This window comes from Oculina patagonica, chromosome 7 (assembly GCF_052425735.1).
Source record: "Oculina patagonica isolate OP01 chromosome 7, crgOcupat, whole genome shotgun sequence".
Classification (NCBI taxonomy): domain Eukaryota; kingdom Metazoa; phylum Cnidaria; class Anthozoa; order Scleractinia; family Oculinidae; genus Oculina; species Oculina patagonica.
This window is the reverse complement of record NC_135764.1, coordinates 16,506,709-16,530,086: the sequence shown is the minus strand read 5'-3', so window position 1 is coordinate 16,530,086 and position 23,378 is coordinate 16,506,709. Positions and strand designations below refer to the sequence as shown.

Sequence of the window (23,378 nt, the reverse complement as noted above, 5' to 3'; positions counted from 1 at the left end):
ATTAGTAATTTCCGCAAAACCACATTTAGGCAACTCAAATTACAGCTGACATTAAAAACCTGTTAAGGGTAGTCCATAAACTACAAAATGGTTGTTGTGGATGACTTCCAACAGTCACATCGAGGGCTCTTTTTGTATCCTGGTGCGGTTTATTGACATGTTTTTTTTTATCAAAGGTTGCTTTCATTTTCAATAGTCATGACCTGTTTAAATTTGTAAGTCAGGTTACCAGAAACAAATCCAAGTCAGGTTGCTGTTTCTTTGAGAAATTTGCTAAGGGCATAAAAAAAGAGTTAAAGTTCCAATGCAAGCTGCGCGCGTGATGAGCACGCAACGATGTACATCCAGTCAGCTGACTTGTTCACAGCTTGCAGATGAGTCGCTTCTCCTGACGTTTTCGTTGTTTGTTCCCATCGCAGAACATGATGCTATGGACTTGTACATCTTGAATAGTGGGGCCATTTGTATTGAAATGTATTTGCCACAGAACAACGGCAGCAAGAGATGCCATACACTGAGCCGGTTGTTTAGCAGGTGAAAGCATCCTTGATAACGATAAAGCATTTGGGATCCTGCAGGGCGAGGTCAAGAGAATTTGATCACAGGTGCAGCAGCGAGCGTGTGTGCATGGAAAAGTTTCATGTTAAGACCAGACTGGCTGTCGGTGGTGTGAACTAAGACGTTGTGCTATTAAAAAAGCCCAAAACGTTTGGAACCCTATTTTGTTAAATTGCGGACACTTTATACTCGAATACGAGAACTTTATTTTTTACCTTTTTATGTTTTAAAGTACAAGTGTCACGCAGCCAAGAATTTCTACTTGCTAGAGACTTGATTAATCAAGAAAGGGTAGTTGCGATATTTATAATGCATATTGCTTTCTATTTCATGTTAAAAGTGCTTCAGCCACAATTACTCTCTTGACAGCACATTTTAAAAATACGAGCGTGCTAAAAAAATTTGTAGACCCGGGCCTATGGGCCTTAATTGGCTAGATATGTCCCTGTAAATGAATTGCCTATACATTACTACAAAATGGCAGTTGAGGAAAACCTTTTTGACTGAAAGGTGCCAAAGTTTGTTCATAGATTTTGGCTTTTTCACTACATTTTATTTACTACTGAAACATTCAATTAAGGTATTGTAATTATTTTAACCGATGGAAGGTGCACTAATTGTGTAGTGTACGCAAATCAGCCCTTATGAGAAAGCCATGATGATTAAAGCTTGCCATTTACTTATAACTTCTGTTGGCAGCGCCATTCTTTTCATGGGTAAATGCAACTACCATTGTCACTCCTAGTTCCTGTTCTGACCTGCGAATTGATGTAGTCACTTTTCAGTACTATTTAATAAACTAGTGATACCTATCGGTAGAAATGCCAACGAGTACAACGGGACGCTTAATGATTTTGCTCGATCAATAAACATTGCGCGTTTTCTTTGAAAAGCTTGAATGTTTATGGAATAAAATGCGATTTTATGAAGGCTAAATGAGGAAAAAGTTCTAAAATAAAACCAAAGTAGTGAAGATCAAGTGAGAAATCTTGTAAACTTTATGCTATTTGAGAGTTTCAAGCCATTGTTGTCCGATGCCGCTATTTTGGAGTGGTTTCCGCTGTTTTAAAGTCCTATAGGTCTTAATCATAGTGGCTATGAGCCACTGAACACGGAAAATAAATTACGAAACAAAAAGCAAACTTTTACAAAGATTTGCCAAAACAAAAGCATTTCAAACTTTCCACACTGCAGTTAAATCCATTCAGCACATAAGTATTAAAAAAAAATGAGGTTTTAAAAGGACAAAAAGCCTGTTCAGACAAGTTTGAGGCCAAAGATGGAACAAGTTTATTTTATTATTCCGAGAATAATTCATCACGCGCAATGCGTGATGTCTCAAATGTCACATTAAATTGTTGTTGTTGAGACATTGCAAATTGCGTTTGGGCAACCAGCTTTTAGAAAAATTAAAGGCCCTGTTTCCCGAGAAAAAAACGCCGGACAATCCAGGAAAAAATATAGTATAGGGAATTTATTTTATAAATTCAAGAAACAAAATAAAACTCTCTTCTGATTGATAAAATCCGTGTTGTTTACTTAGCCAGACCTAACTTAATTACGCATGCAAATTTGTATGACTTCGAAATTTTCGAAGCTCTGGATATCTTGAAGCTTTGAAATGCATTTCTTGCCTTTATTTTAAATGAAATTAAATTCTAAACAAAGTTTAATTCAAGTTTCTTTCGTATTTCAATCTATAGTTCGGGAATTTTGGCTTTTTGAAGCGAACAGATTTGAAACCTCTTTGTTATGAGACGTATCTTGTCTGGGAATTTTAGTTGCCAATGAATCATGCACGTGCTGAAGAAATTAGTAGCGCGCTGATTGGCCAAACTACAACAAAGTGTGCACGTGCTGAACAGATTCTGCTGAACGGATTGGCTAAAAACATCAGACATTGTGTCGTCACGATCTACCTTACATTACATTACTTACATTACTCGACATTTTGGAGCTTTGGGAGATTTTTTTCGCACATACAAATCTTCTCGCGGCTCTATGATCTGCCGCCTCGTCAGGCCTTCTGGTCTTCCAGAAGGCCTGACTCATTGGCAATAATCAACAGAGTGTAAGGAAGTCATGCTGAAAGTTTTCTGTGCATTGTTGTGATGATGCTGGCAACCTTTTACATTTCTTTGTGGGTGAAAAAAAATATTGAACATGAACTTGTTCTTGTGGACAATCAAGTGTTAAGATAAACTTAACTTAATTTTTGGCAAGTGGGTAAAAAAAGACTTGTGTGACAGTTCTTTGGCATTATAGCTTGCTAAAACCATACTGTTAACCACCTGCCGTCTTAATTCCCGTGTAGTTAAAATAAGTGGTGTGTTCTGGGTTCGTTGGGTCGCACTTTTATGACATAAAAGTTATTAATATGTATATAAACATTCAAAAGTAAACAGTTTTAAAATAACCCGCTAGATTTTAATTTACCTTGCGCGAAAATATTCTTGTTGCCATGGGAATGATGCTGGTTTTGTTGGCAAATTTCTTCAATCTTTCTTAAATTTCATTAATGTGCAACAGCTTCTAAGTCTGTACACTTTGCACTATATTCGTCAAAGGCGTATACCGGCTCTAGCTACTGCTTTCCGGCAACGACAGATTCAAAAAAGACGAAATCGTGGATTGAGGCGATATTGGTGTTTACCTCAGCCAGCACGTTCGTGGTTCGATATTCATTACAATGATCGCCGGATTCCCGATGACTATTTCAAACAGCAGCTCTGAGTTCGAAGAGGAACTTTTGATCAGCTATTGAACATCATGAAGCCTTACATCGTAAGACAAGATGCGTTCATGCGAAACTGTATTTCACCTGAAAAGTTTTTGGCAATCGGCTTATACAAACTAGCGCATGGAAGCTCATATGTGTCCCTTGCACCTTTCTTTAATGTTGGAAAGTCAACCGCTATAGAAGCTGTACAAGATGTAGTGAATGGTTTATACGATGAGCGAGACAACTATAAAATCTCTCTTATACCCTTCCCGAAACAGCTGAGTGTATAGCAACTTTTCAGGAAACAGGATCTGAGCTACCAAATATTCCCATAACCGTAATAATTACCCAAGATAGACGCAGTGGACTATTTCAGTCGCAATCTTTGCAATCTTGTGATCCATATACCGATCAAAAGTGCCAAGAAGTTGGGTCATTAACTGCATTTGGTGTGCTTATGAGTCCTGCAATCCCTGCATTATTTATGGCTGCACCGATAGCTTCATCACTATCCATGTGGACAGGGCGCTTCTGGCTGGTCTTTTTCCTTTCTCCCCATTTTGCTGCAGACATCACTGTTTCTGGAGTCCCGCTGGAGCTGGAGCTGGCAGACGGTCCCGGAGTGAGACTTCTGTCTCCAATACCATCTGACGAGTAGCCAGGGATTTAAGGACAATGTTGGTTGCTCTCTCAAAATAGCCTCTGTTTTTGTATAGTCTCCGCATAAATGACTTGCTAACAGAATTCAACTTTTTCCTCAGTGGGTGAAGTTTCTGGCACCCTGGGAGTGTTAGTAGTGTTTCCCTGTGTGTGATCATCAGTGTAGGAGCCACTAGTAGTCTCAGCAATTTTGGGTACCAACTTTGGCAGGTCCATAATGGCACCACCAGTATTCCCTCTGCTTTGTTTGCTTGATTTTTTTCCAGGCATTTCCCCATGAGGCTAAAAGGAGGGAAAGCATGAAAGAAAAAATTACTTCAGTTTGCAGAGAATGCATCAACAAGTTAGACAAACTTGACACTATCAGCCTTGTTACTTCTGCCACACTTTGGACTGTGCATTTCTCTCTGTTCACTATGGTGAGGCAGGCATTTTTCAGTTTCTTCTTTTGGCTGTCAGTAAGCTGCACTGTCATCATGATTGAATTAAGTACAAATTCCAGGAATGACAAGACCTGAGATGGTATAAGCACTGACTTTTCATTGTGAATAGGAAACCCAAGTTCCCTGAGCAACATAACAGTTTATTGTATATTATCATAACATTCGCCATATGATGCCCCTTGAAGGTAGCAATCATCTATGTATGATAAAGACAAGTAACCTGGTTTTAAGAGTTAAGTAAAGATTCAAGGGGCTGATACCCACACCAAAGGCTACTGTAACAAACAGCACCCTAGCCCTTGAAGTACCAGAAATTAAACCCTTAACAAGGCTGATCTGATATTCTTCAGGGTACTGCGCATGGTATTGTGCAAACAATCGGTTAGAAAAAAGTGGCGGTGAGCCTACTTGGTAGCATTGTTTATTATCAAGTTCTAATGCTCAAAGAAAGAGTAGCATTCACCACATGTTTCAAAATTGCTATAAACAATCGTCAATGGTGTTGCAATGAGCTTTTCCTTCAGTTCTACAGCAAGGGACTTTATTATAGTAAATAATAGTCATCCCCACTATCTGTTTCCCCTTCTTAAAACACTGTAATAAATGTTTTCCCTGTTAGGGTTTGCCTTAATAGTAATGACATCTCTCATGTTAAGGCTGGTCTTGATTTCTTTGTGATACAAAGCAGTAGCTGTTGCTGTCAAGGTAATTATTGGGGTCTCTGGCATAAAAGTACCCAAAATACTCAGCTTTTAAGCAGGCTGGAAGTCTTTCCTAAAAGTGAAAAAAGGTATATTTATATAATAATGTTGCTGTTTGTATAGCTAAGCAAATAAATTCTTAAATAATTACAACAATCTGTTTGCAACTGTAACATATCATGAATCAGTATATAACAAAAATACCTTAATCACAAATATTGCAAATCAAATAAAGATAGTTGTTAAAATAAACAAGACTGTGCTCTTAAGGCCAATCCAAGATTGTTATGACTGTGTATACACAGACAATGACATTAGAACTGTATAAATAACGGAATAAATGTATAAATAACGTATTTACGAAACAGATCTTTGTTTATATGAATTAACAACACCTAAATATAGTCTCTTGTGTAACTCGGTTTTTTATTTTATTTTATCGAAAATATTACAAGTATTTGTGAGTAGACATCGAAGACTTTACAGTCAATGAGATATTTCTTACCACTGCACGGTGAAATGTGCCTCGTCGATCACCACTGCCTTAACTCTGTTTTGAAACCTCTTGTCCCTCAGCAGCTTTTTAAAATTATTTACAAATGCCTCTGCATGTCCATAAAGAAATTTTTTACTGTGTCACCAATCGTCGGAATCTCATCGTCCACCTGGTTTCCATGTTTAAAAACTTTAACATCAATTCCTTTCGATTCCAACTTCTCAATTTGGTCAGATATTATAGCATTTAACGGTGAGAAAACTTCAACACAACTGTCAGTCACACCATTTAGCAAGTCCCAAACAAATGGTATCAGTTGAAAAATCAACGACTTGCCACAACCAGTTGGCAAAATACAAAGGCAGTCCTTTTGTTCTACTACTACAGCACACAGGGCATCTTCCTGTTCTTTTTTTAACTCAACGTTTTCGGCCAATTTTCGCAAGGATTCCTCAACAGCTCTTTCGAACGACATGTTTCCTGTAAATCCTTCCCACGTTTTCGCTAACTTTACCTTTCCTCTCTAGGCAGCCCCATTCCCTTTCTTTTTTTAAACTGGGCAAGCGCAGTTGAACACTTATACAGTTAGCATGCGCTAACATCCGGTAGTCAGTGTTACCAGAGCCCTCCATTTCACCGACCACGTGACCAAAAGAAACGGAGGCTCTCGGAATGAGAATGGGTCTAATAAGACCAAAAGTGTGGGTAATCCTGATCTAATTTTCCCTTTGATTCACAAGCATATACACAGGGTAATTTACAGTGAGAATGAAAAGATCAGAAGTCACCTGGTTACAGTTATAAAATAATTTAGTGGTTATTTCCTTTTTCTATCAATTTGATAGCTAATTCCTCGCGGGGGGGGCCGGCGTGCGGGGTGTTATTTTGTCCCTCAGGGCTCAGGCGGGTGTCTCGTGTGGGTTTCGGTCTGTTTTTTTTTTTTTGTGGCTTGGTGTCGGGGTGACGTCGCCGCCGCGCGGGGCCTAATGGTGGCGTCGAACTTGATCAGATCTTCGGGACTGGGGCGCCGGTCGTCCGGCTGGGGTTTTTTTTTTTTTTTTTTTTTCCTTATTTTTTTTGTGGGTTCGATCCTGGCCTTTCATTTTTATCGTTTTTCTTTTCGGATTAAATAACACTGATTTCACTTTCCCTCAACGCCTATTCAGGCTATATTAAAACCTTTCATCGCCATCAGGGGCGCGGGGCGGAGGGTTCGTCCTCCTGCCGTTCGTTCTTCTTTTTTTTTTATGCCCTCAAATAAATGTCCAAACTGCGACTATCCAATATTTGTCGTTGATTTTGATGCCTGCGCTTCCCACGCTTTTACCTCTTTACGAACCTGAGGCCGCCATCTCAACGGAGTGCCCTGGGACGAGGGTGTCGCGGACATGCCCGTTACTAATTTTTAACAAATATATCTTCCTGCCTACTGTGGAAAATTGAATATGTACAATGTTCAACTTCAAATATCCACTCTTTATTTATACACCCCGCCTCCCCCCCCCCCCCGCCTCCCCAACCCAGAGCTTCGCGAGGCCCTGCGAGTCACGTATTACTAGTATATATATATCTTATAGCCAATTGCAGCATGCAGTCCTAACGTTAAATACCGGTATGCATGTGTGATCAGACTTGGTTACCAGCTGTGCAGTAGTAGTGTGCACAGAGTATATAATTTACAGTTATCCATTATAGGCATTTTATGGGTATAAAGAGTGCCTTGCATAATTTGAATACTGTTTTCACCGGTCATGAAAATCCTATGATAGTTAATGTAGTATTCTTAAAGGCCACAAAGGCCAGCAACTCGATCTCACAAAGTAGCACTGTCACATACGCACTAAGCATACAAAACACAATCCTTCGCTTGACACGTGACCACGGTTTCCCGCGCTATGAGAGTCCCGGATGTCTATACAAATTTACAACACTACATCTCCCCTTTTCTTCGCTTATGAACTCTTAGTAAAAGCTCAACAAGATAATGTCAACAATGTCCCATAAGGCAAATAGGGCACTCTTATAAATGTAACATAATCAAAATACTGTCACTGCAGAAAACTTTTGTTAACGTAGCAAATAAAAGTTTCTGTCACTACAAAATGGCAACCACCCTTAGGTGGCGACATAGTCACTGAATCTGTCCGGGGGTCGGGTAGCTCTCCCCGATCTCCTTGGTGCTATCTGTGTCTGGATTGGACTCTGGTCCTCCACTGGAACAGCGCTTGCTCTAATCTCCGGGCTGGGTGTGGGTTCTTGCCCACACATCTGCTCACATGGTACTACTGCAGGAAGGCTTGGTTCAGCTGACTCTATAGCTGGAGTCACAAATCGCTTGACATGCTGGATGTTTCGCTTGTATTCCACACCTTGAGGTGATTTTAACTGGACCTGATCCCCGTAACGTGCTGTCACCTGATATGGCTCTTTCTCGTAGTTTGGCGACAATTTGTTCTCCTTCCTCTTCTCTAGTAACACAAGATCTCCCTCTTGTATGCATTTCTCCGCTGCTTGGTGCTTCTTGTCAACATGGTCTGCACCGATTTGCTTTTTCTCTGCATCATGATCTCTGGCTTGCTGATATCCCAGATTCTCAGGTTCCTCCAAATCAGCAACTTCTGGCAATTTAGTGGACATTTTTCTCCCATACAATAATTCTGCTGGGCTTTTGCCAGTCGTTACATGCGGAGTGGAACGATAAGCCAGGAGGAACTTGTTCAACTCTATTCTCCAGTCTCTCTTCTCGGCATGGGCAACTCTCATTGCTTTTAAAAAGGGAACGATTTTGCCTCTCGACTTCCCCATTTGCTCTTGGCCATAGTGGGGTGGTCAACCTATGCTTGATGCCCATTTCCTCCAAGTATCCTTCCATTTCTGCGGACACCAGGTTGGCTCCGTTGTCGGTTCTCAAGGTACTAGGTACCCCATATCTAGAGACATGTTTATCTAAACACTTGATAATCACTCCAGAAGTAGTGGGTTTAATTACATCGACTTCCACCCATCGGCTGAAGTAGTCCACTAGGACCAGCAAATATTCTCCCGTTGGCATGGGCCCAAGTAAGTCCAGTGCTACATCCTGCCACGGCCTCTCTGGCATCCTGGTTGTTTTCACTGGTGGCGTGATGGTCTCCTTTGTGACCAATTGACACCCATAACACTCTCTGCACTTCTGATCAGCATCCTTATCAACACCCGGCCACCACACCTTAGACCTCAGCCTCTCCTTCATTTTGACTATCCCCTGGTGACCCTCGTGTGCAAGCTCCACAACTCTCTGCCTCAGCGCCTTGGGTATCACAATCCTCGTTCCACGCAGGATAATTTGCCCAATGAAAGTCAGTTCGTTACGCACCATCACAAATGGCCTCGGACACTTCTCCCAGTTCCGCTGATGAGGCAGTTACGCACTGCTTGCAGCTCTTCATCCTCTGCTGAGGCATGCTCTATCTCTTGAATTTTGACTGCTACGGGGACTGCTTGAAGGGCAACCATCCGAACATGCTCATCGTCATAACGACACTTCTCTGATGCAGGGATCATTGTCAAACGTGACAGGGCATCTGCAATATTATCTCTTGATGCAACACAACACACCTTATAATTATAAGGCTGCAGTCTCAACACCCAGCGCTCGATACGCGCGGATGGTTTGGATCCTCTGGAGTAGATCACCTTCAGGGCCTCGTGATCTGTAACCAAATCAAAGGTTTGCAACCCGTACAGGTATAAGTTGAACCGCTCACATGCCCACACTAGTGCCAACGCCTCCTTTTCCGTCTGACTGTACCTCCTCTCTACACTGCTCAGACCCCTGCTGGCGTAACAAACAGCTCGACCCACACCCTTCTTTTCCTGTACTAACACTGCACCAAGGCCCACGGGACTCGCATCAGCTATCACTCGAGTGTGTGCATCTTTGTCGAAATAGGCTAGAACAGGTGCACTGGCTAACTGCTGTTTCAGTTTCTGAAACGCCTTTTCCTGCTCACTGCCCCATACAAAGGGTACTCCCTGCCTGGAAATTGCCTGTAGAGGCTCTGCGATGGTCGCAAAGTTTGGAATAAAACGTGCACTGAAGCCAACCATCCCCAGAAAGCTTCTAACCTCTGTTGGCGTGGTTGGGCGGCTGGACTCAAGCACAGCACGTACTCTCTCTTCAGTGGGACCAATCCCGTACTTCGATACCAGTAGTCCCATGAAAACCACCTTGTCCATTCGGAACTGACATTTCTCTGCATTGAGGGTGAGGTTCTTCTCCTCCAATCTCTGCATCAATCTATGGAGATTCCCGTCATGCTCCTCATCGTTCTTGCCATGTACTATCAAGTCATCCGCAATATTCTGAACTCCACCAACATCTGATATCACTTGCGTAACTATCTGCTGGTACTTTTCGGGTGCAGAGTTTACCCCGAAGCTCAATCTCTTGTACCTGAATAGTCCATCATGTGTGGCAAATGTGGTTATGTCTCGAGAGCCCTCATCTAACTCTATCTGGTGAAATCCAAGACGGAGGTCCAATTTCGAAAACACTGTACTGCCGTTGAGATTCTCCAACACTTCATCCACAGTTGGTATAGGGATCCTTTCGCGAATAATAGCTTCATTTGCCTTTCTCATGTCCACACACAACCTGATATCCCCTGATGCCTTTGGCGCAATCACCACCGGACTAACCCACGACGTCGGCCCATCTACCCGCTCCACAATATCCTTGGCAATGAGGTCTTCTACCTTCGCAGTTACCTTCTCTCGCAGTGCAAATGGAACACGCCTTGGCTTCTGAGCTATCGGTGTCACATCTGGGTCAACATTTAATTTCAACTGGTAGTCCTTAAGTTTACCGACACCAACAAACACCTTTGGGTACTTAGCCTGAAGGGCTAGGGCTAGGTCCTCTCTGACAACATTGCACTGCACAGATCCACCACTCGCCCCCAAACCGATTCGTAGCAGACCCAGGGCCTTTGAAGTTTCATGACCCAGCAGACATCTTCCAGTCTTGGTCACCACTAAGTGTGAATTTATCTTCTTGTCACCCGCTGAGATCTCAACTTGAACCTGACCGATTACTTCTAGCTCCTTTCCACCATATGCATACAGCCGCTTGCGGCAATCTTCCATTTTCGCAGTAAGGTCTTGTGCCTTAAGTTCCTCATATTCTTTCATTCCTATGAGGTTGCTTACTGAGCCAGAGTCAATAAGCACTCTTGTTGTAATGCCACTAACACTTTCTTCTACTACTGGTTCTTTAGAACTGGTTACATTGCATGTTTCCTCTCTATTCTCAGTCACTGCGAATGCAAAAGCACAGTCCTCCCCACTATCAGATACCTCTTGATCACCCACAAAGTTAGTATTGTGATTTGGACGTTGCTGGTTTGTTTTACTTTTGCTTCCATAACTATCACTATTTCCCTGACAACGCAAAGCAAAATGACCATACCTTCCACATTTTGCACATTTCTTTCCCTTCGCTGGGCAGTTCCAGTCCCTTGCCAGATGCCCCTCTCTTCCACAATTGTAGCACTTTTTGTTTTTCTCATCCCTTTTTCCTTGTCTCGTCTTGACTGCATTGACACTGTCTTCCTCTACTTGCGGTGTGGGTGGGCTCACCGTCATGTTTGTTGCCTGTCGCCCCGCCGCTTCCCATGCACGAGCTTTATCTAGCGCCTCTTCTAGTGTAATATTCCTTTGTTCCAACAGTTTTCTCTTCAGTTCAAAATCCGTTAACTTCTCGATCAGCTGATCCCTCAAATTGTCGTTCAAACTCGTTCCAAAATTGCAGTGTCGGGCCTGTTTTCTTAGCCGAACCATAAACTGGTCAGCAGTCTCTCCATCTTGTGGTGTAAGTTGGCGAAAAACATGGCGTTCGTAGGGAATGTTCTCCTCGACTCGAAAGTAAGAGTCCAGCTTGCGAATGGCAATTTTGTAAGCATTGTCACCCTCCTCTGGGACAGGGCCAGGGTCTTGTAGATCTTCAAATATGTCCTGTACTTCCATCCCGGCGAAATGCAAGAGTTGAGATGTCATCTTACGAACATTCTCGATGCTCTTTCCCTCGGCATAATATTCAAACGCACGCTTCCATTTACGCCACCTCTCCGCGACTTGCGAAGCCGGTCCAGTTAAATCCAACGGCGGTAAGTGCTTCTCAGTCATATTTGGACCATCCTCGTCGCCAATGTAGTATTCTTAAAGGCCACAAAGGCCAGCAACTCGATCTCACAGAGTAGCACTGTCACATACGCACTAAGCATACAAAACACAATCCTTCGCTTGACACGTGACCACGGTTTCCCGCGCTATGAGAGTCCCGGATGTCTATACAAATGTACAACACTACAGTTAAATACCCATGAAAGTTCAGAAAAATTACATTTACTGCTTTTTCATGGCTATCTTCAAAGCTATCTTCATGTGAAACTGCCATAAAAATATATTTCCTTTGATTTTCAACAGTTATTAATGGTAGTGAACATGTTTCATGGTGTTTTCATGGAGTTCGATAAAATGTGAGTCTAGGAATCCTTTATATCAACGAATGTCATAAAACACCCTTGGGCACTTAAGTCCATTTTAAAGTGCCAGTAAACAATGAACTTGTTTAGCTTGTTTAGGATCATCCTGTAGTCTACTCCATTAAGTCTAAGGACAATGGATGATACAAATTCTCCCTGAGAGTGAGGGTACTTCACAGTTACACTTTTATTAAGGAGTTTTACAATTTCAGAATCTATAATAGCAGATTCTGTATCATTGAATTTTATGACCTTGTAATCAGGTTCCTGTACCGGTGATACATCATTTATGAACTCTAAATGACAGTGCTCAGCCCAGTCTTAAGCTGCGTTCACATTTAGCCCTAAATTCGGGGATGTGGCGCTTGATGGGATGTCATTTTCCCCACTGGATTTACTATGATGTTGCATTTTGAATTGAGTTTAATACAACAACCTGAAGCTTGGGCTTGTCTGCTTATATTGTTTCATCATGTGTCACATCAATAAATTCCTCACATCCTGGGTCATATTTTTGAAGAACAACTTATCCACTGATTTCGAAGGTACTTTTTATCAGATCGATTGTAAAGGCCACATTGCCATTCCTTAGGGTGATAACTTTCTGGGCTCTCGGTACGTATGTATGTAACAAAAAATATTTTTTCGAAGCAGAGCAAATAGGTCAGCAACAAACTTTTCAACACATTTTTTACCTTTAGGCAAGTTCTTAATACATGATTTAATTAGTTCTTTGTCTTGAAAGAAGGACACTTTGGCGATGATTGGTCTTGGCTACTTCTTGTCTTCCTTTGATCGCATTGGAATCCTATGGACTCCTTCAAATTCGATTTCTTCGAGTTCGCAACTTGGTATCTTCATTTCTTTATATGCAAAAATTTCCTTAGTGTTCTTTCGGTCTTTTTGGGTGATTTGTGGTCATTATCTTCTATACCAAAGAATTTGATATTATTTCATCGGTAGTGTCATTCCTGTTTGATTAATCGCGTCACGAGTTCATCCACTTTGACAAGTTTGTCATTTGCAGCTGCTTGCTGGATTAATTTATTAATTTGCATTACTAACGCTCTACTTCAATTTCCCAGTGGCCCAAAGCCTTGAGGGTGGTGGTGTTTGTTGTTCTATCACATTCTCAGATACCCGTTCTTACTCTTCAGATACCCGGTCTTTTGATACCTATTGTAACTAATAAATGTTCCATATCTTGTGCATATCTTGTTGGAATAGGGTTTTTTGGTTAATACCTCCCCCTTTCCAACTTCCTTTCGAACATATTTTGCAATTGTTGATCCCAGGTATGGATACTCTTTCACCAAAGTTTGGTGGTTGTTGGAAATTCGCTGAAAATATTTAAAATATATATATATATATTTTTTTTAAAAAAGTGACATGGAGACAGCATTTTATCTGCCTAACAGTAGGAAGTAAAAACAATTATTGATGCTAGTTTAAAAAGCTTTTAGAAATGAAGGAGAATGGCTTTTCTTTTTCAAATATCTTTTTTCTAAGATAAGGTCATATTTGTATTATGCAAATGAGGAGAGTGAATAAGCAGTAGTTAATTTTTACTTCATAGGCTCTGTAAGTCAGTGTGTTAAGTCTTGATGTAAGAAGCTGACACATATCTTAATATACATGTAACTGAAAACCAGACCATAAGGATTCAGGACCGTACTGGATTGCCTCTTTAATTCCCAATTGCCAATTTAATTATTGATTCTGTTAAGGAAAACTAACTTGCTAACTGGTTATTTAACGGATCGAAGGTGCACTTATTGTGTAGTGTAGGCAAATCAACCTGTATGAGGAGGCCATGGTAATTGAAGCTTGTCACTTACTTATGTGTTTTGTTGGCAGCGTCGTTCTTCTCATGTGTAAACGTAACTGCCATTGTCACGCCCAGTTCCTCCCCGACCTGTGAATTGATGTTGTCACTTTTCAGTACTGTATCATAGATAATCGACAGAGTTTAAGTAGGTCATGCTGAAAGTTGTCTGTGCATTGTTGTTATGATGCTGGCAACCTTTTACATCTCTCTGGGGGTATCCCAGGCTTGAAAAAAAAAACTTGAAACGTGAACTTGTTCTTGTGGACAAGCAAGTGTTACGTTAAACTTGCCCGACAAGTGTGAATAAACTGTTATTCAGTTTAGATCATTAGAGGCAGTTCCATTAATGTATCCTAGCACCGTTTATGGCAAGTGGGTCGAAAAAGTTATTTGACCAATACAGATCTTCCAGAAGGGACCTTATTCATTATTGCAAGGAATTTTGTAATGACACACTTTTACATGTAAAAAATGAGATCTTACCTAAACTCTACATCCCCCACTTTAATCCCTAATGCGTCGGGATATGGGTCAAGCCCATCTGATTCTCGCAATTTGAGAATTTCTGGTCTCGCGTAAGCCTTGGCGATGGTGTTGCTCGTCGCCCCACAAAAGGAAGACATGCTGTGTATTAAGGAAACTGGAAAAGGGACAGGTTATTATTATATAAAGTAATGTCACTGGTAATAATGTTATTTCCAGTCTCTTTCTTTTATTTCTAACTGATTGATTGATTTCCGTCATTTGTATGATTATTATGATATAAAGAGAAACATGTATGGATCATTCTCAACAGGGAAGCAGCATCTTGCTCAACAAACGTGGTTAAAATTATCTGCATGAAAGTTACTCAGCCGGTGTATCTATGCTGATCGTATCTAATAAATGTTCCATGTCTTGTTGGAACATTGGCTTCTTTGGGAAAATGTCACCCTCGCCCACTTCCTTTCGCACGTATTAACATGTAGATATGGTTAAGCCCAGGTATGGATATTGTTTAGCTGGACTTGGATGGTCGTTGGAAGTTTGCTGTAAAATAATGGAAAATAATTGATATTTAGACAGCCTTCAGAGTTCCTAATAGTAGGAAGTTAGAAGTTTGTTCAAAAAGCTTTTAGAAAATGAAGGATTATTGCCTTTTCATATATATTATCTCTTCTGAGATATGTACGTTGTTGTATTATACAAATGAAGGAAGTGAATCAGCTGTAGTTGTATTTTATTCCATAGGCTTTGCATGTTAGTGTGTTCACCTGCTTTAAGAAGTTGAGACATATCTTTATATCAATGAAAATAAGCGCTCGGGACTGTACTGGATTGCAGCTTTAAAAAGCCTTCAATTTTAAAAAATGCAAGCTTATTGTTCTGTTTAGGAAAACTGGTTATTGTCTACTTCTTTATGACAATCAAGTAAATATGTTCCCTATGCATTTTGTGTATTATGAAGGCAGTTTTAGGCATTCCTCAAAATCACAACGGTGTTGTTCATTTAAATTACAGTTTAAAGTAGTTTCCTCTCCTGGGATATTTGGTGCATGTCCCCCAACGTAACATATTATTTAAAAGTCAATATCAGTTGACATACCCACATGCATATTCCGCGGAATATGTTATTAATGATTCCCCCGTGGGAGAAGCTGGCCTTGGCTAACGATATCACAAATGCTTTAATGTCTATTTCTTTTAGTGGAAATTCAACCCTTTTGTCAGTGTATGTGGCATTGTGCCAAGTTATGTAAAGATTTCTTGCGTCAGCAACACTTTTTAGCTGCAAAAAAAATAATTATGACATGATGTCAACAGTGAACTACATTTACTACACTATTGAATTTATAATTTTGTTGACGCAGGAATGTTACACTGACAAATACCTGTCCATAAATTTGTTTAGTTAGTCAGTTGAAATAAACTTTTAATATGCTTTTGCAGAATACGAGCCTATTGTTTTATCTGTTGAAATTTAGGGAATTAATTTATCTAAATAATTTATAAAATAATAAATTTAGAGTTAAGGTTTTAATTCATGGAATATCTGTAAACTAGGTGTATAGCAAAGTACATTTCACTTATCAATCCATCTATCTCTGCTATCAAAGTGCATTGCAGTAGCAACCAGATTGTACAGAAAAATTTATGTTGCCAGGGAATAGCTGGAGACGCCCTAAAGGCACCACATCTCGCCAAATGAAGGAACCCCAACTGCATCGAGCAGTACGGATTCCCAATTCCCAGCGGAGTAAAGGTGAACGCTCTCCTAGGAATAGTGGACATATGACTTGGTAAGAACTTGTTTAATGTCTTCAAAACCAGATGTAGGCTACTCACATTTACAGCTGACATTTAACACATTTTAAGGGGGAGACCCTAAACTGCAGAATGGTTGTTATGGATGACTTCTAACGGTCACATGGTAGGCTCCCTTAGTATCGTGAGGTTAGTTTTTTTGCCATGTTTGTTCTATCAAAGGTTGACTTTATTTACGGTAGTCATGACCATATTTGGTAAGTCAGGTAACCAGAACACAAATACCCTTAAAACTTAAACAGCTTCGAAATGAAATGCCTAAATTACTACAACATGGCAGCTTTGGTCAAGAACCTTTCAGGCAGACAGGTTCCAAAGGCTGCTTCTTAGATTTTTGCTTTTTACTTCTCATTTGATTTCCTCATTGAAGCGTTGATGCATTCAAGTTATGGTACTTAATTTAACTGATTGAAGGTGCACTTATTGTATAGTGTAGGCAAATCAACCCTTATGAGGAAGCCATAGCTAGTAATCGAAGCTTGCCACTTATTGTGTGTTTTGTTGGCAGCATCATATTTCTCGTGTGCTAAGGTTACTGCCATGGTTACTCCCACAATGGGCGTCAAAAGTCTTTGAGACAGTTGGATGAAATTAATACTAATTTAAAATTGCCGTTTTTCCACCTTTAATAAGCTGCCGCTTTTGAACCGCTCCCCTCCCCGCTTTTCAATGTTGTACACAAACGAGGCAAGTAAAGTAAAGGCCACATTGCCATTCCCAAGGGTGATAACTTTTTTGGGCTCTCGGTACGTATGTATGTAACAAAAATATTTTTTCGAAGCAGAGCAAATAGGTCAGCAACAAACTTTTCAACAAATTTTTTTTTTTACCTTTAGGCAAGTTCTTAATACATGATTTAATTAGTTCTTTGTCTTGAACCAAGGACACTTTGGTGATGATTGGTCATGGCTACTTCTTGTCTTTCTTTTGGTCGCATTGGAATCCTATGGACTCTTTCAAATTCGATGTCTTCGAGTTCGCAACTTGGTATCTTCATTTCTTTATATGCAAAAATCTCCTTAGTGTTCTTTTGGTATTTTTGGGTGATTTATGGTTATTATCTCCTATACCAAACAATTTGATATTATTTCATCGGTAGTGGCATTCCTGTTTGATTAATCGCGTCACGAGTTCATCCACTTTGACAAGTTTGTCATTTGCAGCTGCTAGCTGGATTAATTTATCAATTTGCATTCGTTATACTGACACTCTATTTCAATTTCCCATTGGCCCATAGCCTTGAGGGTGGTGGTGTTTGTTGTTCTATCACATTCTCAGATACCCGTTCTTATACTCTTTACAGGTAGTAGATACCCGGTCTTTTGATACCTATTGCATTGTAACTAATAAATGTTCCATATCTTGTGCATATCTTGTTGGAATAGGGCTTTTTGGTTAATACCTCCCCCTTTCCAACTTTCTTTCGAACATATTTTGCAATTGTTGATCCCAGGTATGGATACTCTTTCGCCGGACTTTGGTGGTTGTTGGAAATTCGCTGAAAATATTTAAAAATATACAGCTTAACCTCCATCCTAGATTCAGAACTGCACTGATGAGGCCCAGAAGGCCGAAACAGTACTGTCTGCAGTTAAATATATATATATATATATATATTTTTTTTTTAAAAAAGTGACATGGAGACAGCATTTTATCTGCCTAACAGTAGGAAGTAAAAACAATTATTGATGCTAGTTTAAAAAGCTTTTAGAAATGAAGGAGAATGGCTTTTCTTTTTCAAATATCTCTCTTCTAAGGTAAGGTCATATTTGTATTATGCAAATGAGGAGAGTGAATAAGCAGTAGTTAATTTTTACTTCATAGGCTCTGTAAGTCAGTGTGTTAAGTCTTGATGTAAGAAGCTGACACATATCTTAATATAACTGAAAACGAGACCATAAGGATTCAGGACCGTACTGGATTGCCTCTTTAATTCCCAATTGCCAATTTAATTATTGATTCTGTTAAGGAAAACTAACTTGCTAACTGGTTATTTAACGGCTTGAAGGTGCACTTATTGTGTAGTGTAGGCAAATCAACCTGTATGAGGAGGCCATGGTAATTGAAGCTTGCCACTTACTTAAGTGTTTTGTTGGCAGCGTCGTTCTTCTCATATGTAAACGTAACTGCCATTGTCACGCCCAGTTCCTCCCCGACCTGTGAATTGATGTTGTCACTTTTCAGTACTGTATCATAGATAATCGACAGAGTTTAAGTAGGTCATGCTGAAAGTTGTCTGTGCATTGTTTTTATGATGCTTGCAACCTTTTACATCTCTCTGGGGGTATCCCAGGCTTGAAAAAAAAAAACTTGAAACGTGAACTTGTTCTTGTGGACAAGCAAGTGTTACGTTAAACTTGCCCGACAAGTGTGAATAAACTGTTATTCAGTTTTGATCATTAGAGGCAGTTCCATTAATGTATCCTAGCACCATTTATGGCAAGTGGGTCGAAAAAGTTATTTGACCAATACAGATCTTCCAGAAGGGACCTTATTCATTATTGCAAGGAATTTTGTAACGACACACTTTTACATGTAAAAAATGAGATCTTACCTAAACTCTACATCCCCCACTTTAATCCCTAATGCGTCGGGATATGGGTCAAGCCCATCTGATTCTCGCAATTTGAGAATTTCTGGTCTCACGTAAGCCTTGGCGATGGTGTTGCTCGTCGCCCCACAAAAGGAAGACATGCTGTGTATTAAGGAAACTGGAAAAGGGACAGGTTATTATTATATAAAGTAATGTCACTGGTAATAATGTTATTTCCAGTATCTTTCTTTCATTTCTAACTGATTGATTGATTTCCGTCATTTGTATGATTATTATGATATAAAGAGAAACATGTATGGATCATTCTCAACAGGGAAGCAGCATCTTGCTCAACAAATATGGTTAAAATTATCTGCCTGAAAGTTACTCAGCCGGTGCATCTATGCTGATCGTATCTAATAAATGTTCCATGTCTTGTTGGAACATTGGCTTCTTTGGGAAAATGTCACCCTCGCCCACTTCCTTTCGCATGTATTTCGATATGGTTGAGCCCAGGTATGGATAATTGTTTAGCTGGGCTTGGATGGTCGTTGGAAGTTTGCTGTAAAATAATGGAAAATAATTGACATTTAGACAGCCTTTAAAGTTCCTAATAGTAGGAGGTTAGAAGTTTGTTCAAAAAGCTTTTAGAAAATGAAGGATAATTGCCTTTTCCTTTTCATATAAATTATCTCTTCTGAGATATGTACGTTGTTGTATTATACAAATGAAGGAAGTGAATGCTGTAGTTGTAGTTGTATTTTATTCCATAGGCTTTGCATTTTAGTGTGTTCACCTGCTTTAAGAAGTTGAGACATATCTTTATATCAATGAAAATAAGCGCTCAGGACTGTACTGGATTGCAGCTTTAAAAAGCCTTCAATTTTAAAAAATGCAAGCTTATTGTTCTGTTTAGGAAAACTGGTTATTGTCTACTTTGTCTACTTCTTTTTGACAATAAAATAAATATGTTCCCTATGTCAGCAACACTTTGCAAAAAAAAAAATAATAATAATTATGACATGATGTCAACAGTGAACTACATTTACCACACTATTGAATTTATAATTTTGTTGACGCAGGAATGGTACACTAACAAATACCTGTCCATAAATATGTTTAGTTAGTCAGTTGAAATAAACTTTTAATTTGCTTTTGCAGAATACGAGCTTATCGTTTTATCTGTTGAAATTTAGGGAATTAATTTATCTAAATAATTTATAAAATAATTAATTTAGAGTTAAGGTTTTAATTCATGGAATATCTGTAAACTAGGTGTATAGCAAAGTACATTTCACTTATCAATCAATCCATCTATCTCTGCTATCAAAGTGCATTGCAGTAGCAACCAGATTGTACAGAAAAATTTCTGTTGCCAGGCAATAGCTGGAGACGCCCTAAAGGCACCACATCTCGCCAAATGAAGGAACAGCTTCAAAAATGAAATGCCTAAATTACTACAACATGGCAGCTTTGGTTAAGAACCTTTCAGGCAGACAGGTTCCAAAGGCTGCTTCTTAGAGTTTTGTTTTTTTACTTCTCATTTGATTTCCTCATTGAAGCGTTGATGCATTCAAGTTATGGTACTTAATTTAACTGATTGAAGGTGCACTAATTGTATAGTGTAGGCAAATCAACCCTTATGAGGAAGCCATAGCTAGTAATCGAAGCTTGCCACTTATTGTGTGTTTTGTTGGCAGCATCATATTTTTCGTGTGCTAAGGTTACTGCCATGGCTACTCCCACAATTTTAAAATTGCCGTTTTTCCACCTTTAATAAGCTTCCGCTTTTGAACCGCTCCCCCTCCCCGCTTTTCAATGTTGTACACAAACGAGGTAAGTCTTTCAGATAGCAAATCCAACATTTTTTTTCCAGGGGAGGGGGTAATATTGAAGGGCATGTACTAAAACCCGAAACAACGAAACGAAACCACCGAAACAAAACGACCGAAACCGCTGAAACGACCGAAACGAAACAACCGAAACGGCCGAAACGACCGAAACGAAACAAAATTACCGAAACAAGCACAACTTCAATATTTTACCGTACTATGCACTCAGTTTAGCCTAGAATACACTCCGGTTAGCCTACCATTCACTCCGGTTAGCCTACTATACACTCCTGTTAGCCTACTACACACTCCGGTTAGCCTACTTTTCACTTAGGTTAGCCTACTATGCACTCCGGTTAGCCTGTTTACGGTTAGCTCTCAATTATTGTAATTGGTTTTGTTTGTTTCGGTGATTTAGTTTCGTTTCGGCAGTTTCGTTTCGGTGGTTTCGCTCGTTTCGTTTCGGTGGTTTCGTTTCGTTGTTTCGGGTTTTAGTACATGCCATATTGAAGGGGTGAGGGGTAAAATTTGTCCAAGGTACTCGAAAAGTGACGACTGCCTCAACATTTTTGGCGCTCATTGCAGTTGCTCCTCAGACCTGTGAATTGATGTTGTCACTTTTCAGTATTGTTGAATAGATAATTGAAAGAGTTTTTAAGTAAGTCAGGCTAAACGTTTTCTGTTCAGTGGTGTTGTGAAGAGAAGTCTACTTGTTCTGGTCTACCAGAAGGAACCTTCTTCATGCTTTCTATTGTGAACATATAAGGAATTTTGCAATACAGCACTGTTATTCGTTTAAAAAAGGAGAGTCTTGGCGATCGATTTACTTCAGTAGTACCACAAAATGATGACATGCTGTGAATTATGGAATCTGGAAAAGGAACATGTTATTATTAATATTATTATTATTATTATTATTATTATTATTATCTATCAAGCGCGACCAAACAGTGTTGGTTTGCTGACGACGCAACCGGAAGCGGCTCGCTGGATGACGTCAAAAAATGGTGGGACGATCTTTCCGAGAGTGGATCGGATACTTGCCGAACGCGAAAAAGTGCTGGTTAATTACCAAGCCCGACAGAGAGGATGCTGCAAGAGAAGTGTTTGCTAACACTGCAATCAACATAACATCTGAAGGTCACAAGCACCTTGGTGCAGTTCTCGGATCCAGGTCCTTCCTAGAGGAATATGTCGGAGAGAAGGTTGAGGACTGGGTTCACCAAGTTAGCAAGCTCGCGGAGTTTGCCATATCCCAACCGCAGGCGAGCTACGCCGCTTTCACCGTTGGTCTGCGTCATCGATGGACGTACTTTTTAAGAACTCTCCCCGATATCACCGACCTACTGACGCCACTTGAGCGTGCAATAACTGAAGTGCTGATTCCCGCCATCACAGACCACCAAGTCTCTATGGACGAACGCAGCTTACTCGCACTTCCAGTACGTATGGGGGGACAGGGCCTCGCAAATCCATCAGAATCGTCATCTCTAGAATACGAGGCGTCGGTCACTGTCACAAAACCCCTGGTACAGCGTATTGTGGCTCAAAACCATCAACCTCCAGATGCGGCAGATATGCGCTCCGCAATATCTCACGCGGGAGCTAAGAAAAACGAGTTCCTTAAGGGGAGGGAAGAGACAGTTAAGAACAGTCTATCTCCAAGATCTCTGAGAGCGGCAGAGCTAGCATCGGAGAAAGGGCCTCGAGCTGGCTCACTGTGATACCCATAAAAGATCAGGGTTATGATCTTAACAAGCGTGAATTCAGGGACGCTGTTAAGATGCGGTACAACTGGGAGATTTCCGACCTACCAAAGTCATGCGTGTGCGGAGATGTATTTGATATAGACCATGCAATGATATGCAAGAGAGGTGGTTTTATTATACAGCGACACAATGAGCTTCGAGACCTTGAAGCGGACCTACTCAGCACTGTCTGCAACGATGTCGAGGTGGAGCCAGTCCTCTAACAAATAACCGGAGAGACACTGAACAGGGGCGCAAACAGAGCTCCCGACGCCCGTTTGGATATGCACGCCAGGGGTTTCTGGGAGAGACAGAGATCTGCATTCTTTGATGTCAGGGTATGCCACCCAAATGCAGACTCTTACTTTGAACAGAATCCTGAACAGATCTATAGGCAACATGAGAGTGAAAAGAAACGACAGTATGCTGACCGGGTCATGGAGGTTGAACAGGGAACATTTACACCATTAATCTTCAGCAGTACAGGCGGAATGGGATCTGAATGTAAGATCTATCACAAACGCTTGGTTGAGTTGCTATCTACTAAGAAAGGAGAAAGCTATGCGAACACCATGCAATGGGTGAGAGCAAGAGTCTCCTTTGCTCTAATACGCTCGGCCTTACTGTGCCTTAGAGGATCAAGATCCATAAGAAGAATACAGGACACTAACAATGTAGACATTGCAATAGATAACGCAACCGCCCGCCTAACTTAGTTTTATCGAATTTTCTTATATATACTTTTTTCCTGTTCTTATTTTCGATTATTTTTTAGATTCATATTTCGCTATTATATACTTTTAATTACTCTGTTAAATTACATATGAGAATTGATTTTAAGATTTGTAATTCTCGCTTCTACAAAGATACTGTGCCAGCTGTTTTTTATTCTTAATCTTTTTTATCGATGCTTGTATTTTTTAATGACTGTGTGAAATAAAATTATTATTATTATTTATTTTATTATTATTATTATTATTATTATACCATGTTGTAAATATTTTAGTAATAGAGAAATAAAATTATTAT

General features: G+C 40.2%; 2 protein-coding genes and 1 pseudogene across 4 annotated transcripts; 1 reads left to right on the top strand and 2 right to left on the bottom strand.

The window, feature by feature from the left end:
- Positions 1–3,826: 3,826 nt before the first annotated feature.
- LOC144660564 (uncharacterized) lies at positions 3,827–19,528 on the bottom strand. 3 transcript variants are annotated; one of them, XM_078521218.1, is made up of 5 exons: positions 18,791–19,528; positions 18,317–18,393; positions 14,416–14,572; positions 13,943–14,019; positions 3,827–4,222 (listed from the first exon to the last, which is right to left on the bottom strand). In XM_078521218.1, the coding sequence occupies exons 4-5, from the start codon at positions 13,993–13,995 to the stop codon at positions 3,853–3,855; spliced, it is 423 nt and encodes a 140-aa protein (XP_078377344.1). In that variant the 5' UTR covers positions 13,996–14,019; positions 14,416–14,572; positions 18,317–18,393; positions 18,791–19,528; the 3' UTR covers positions 3,827–3,852. The 3 variants fall into 3 exon arrangements, 2 of the variants coding, with proteins under 2 accessions (XP_078377344.1, XP_078377345.1); XR_013572112.1 differs by lacking the exon at positions 3,827–4,222 and adding an exon at positions 4,888–5,157; XM_078521219.1 differs by lacking the exons at positions 18,317–18,393; positions 18,791–19,528 and adding an exon at positions 15,518–16,873.
- On the bottom strand, positions 8,938–11,745 carry LOC144660940 (uncharacterized). The gene has a single exon (XM_078521660.1). It carries the CDS (start codon positions 11,743–11,745, stop codon positions 8,938–8,940), a length of 2,808 nt encoding a protein of 935 aa, XP_078377786.1.
- On the top strand, positions 16,066–23,184 carry LOC144660563 (uncharacterized; annotated as a pseudogene).
- The last annotated feature ends 194 nt before the right edge of the window (positions 23,185–23,378 follow it).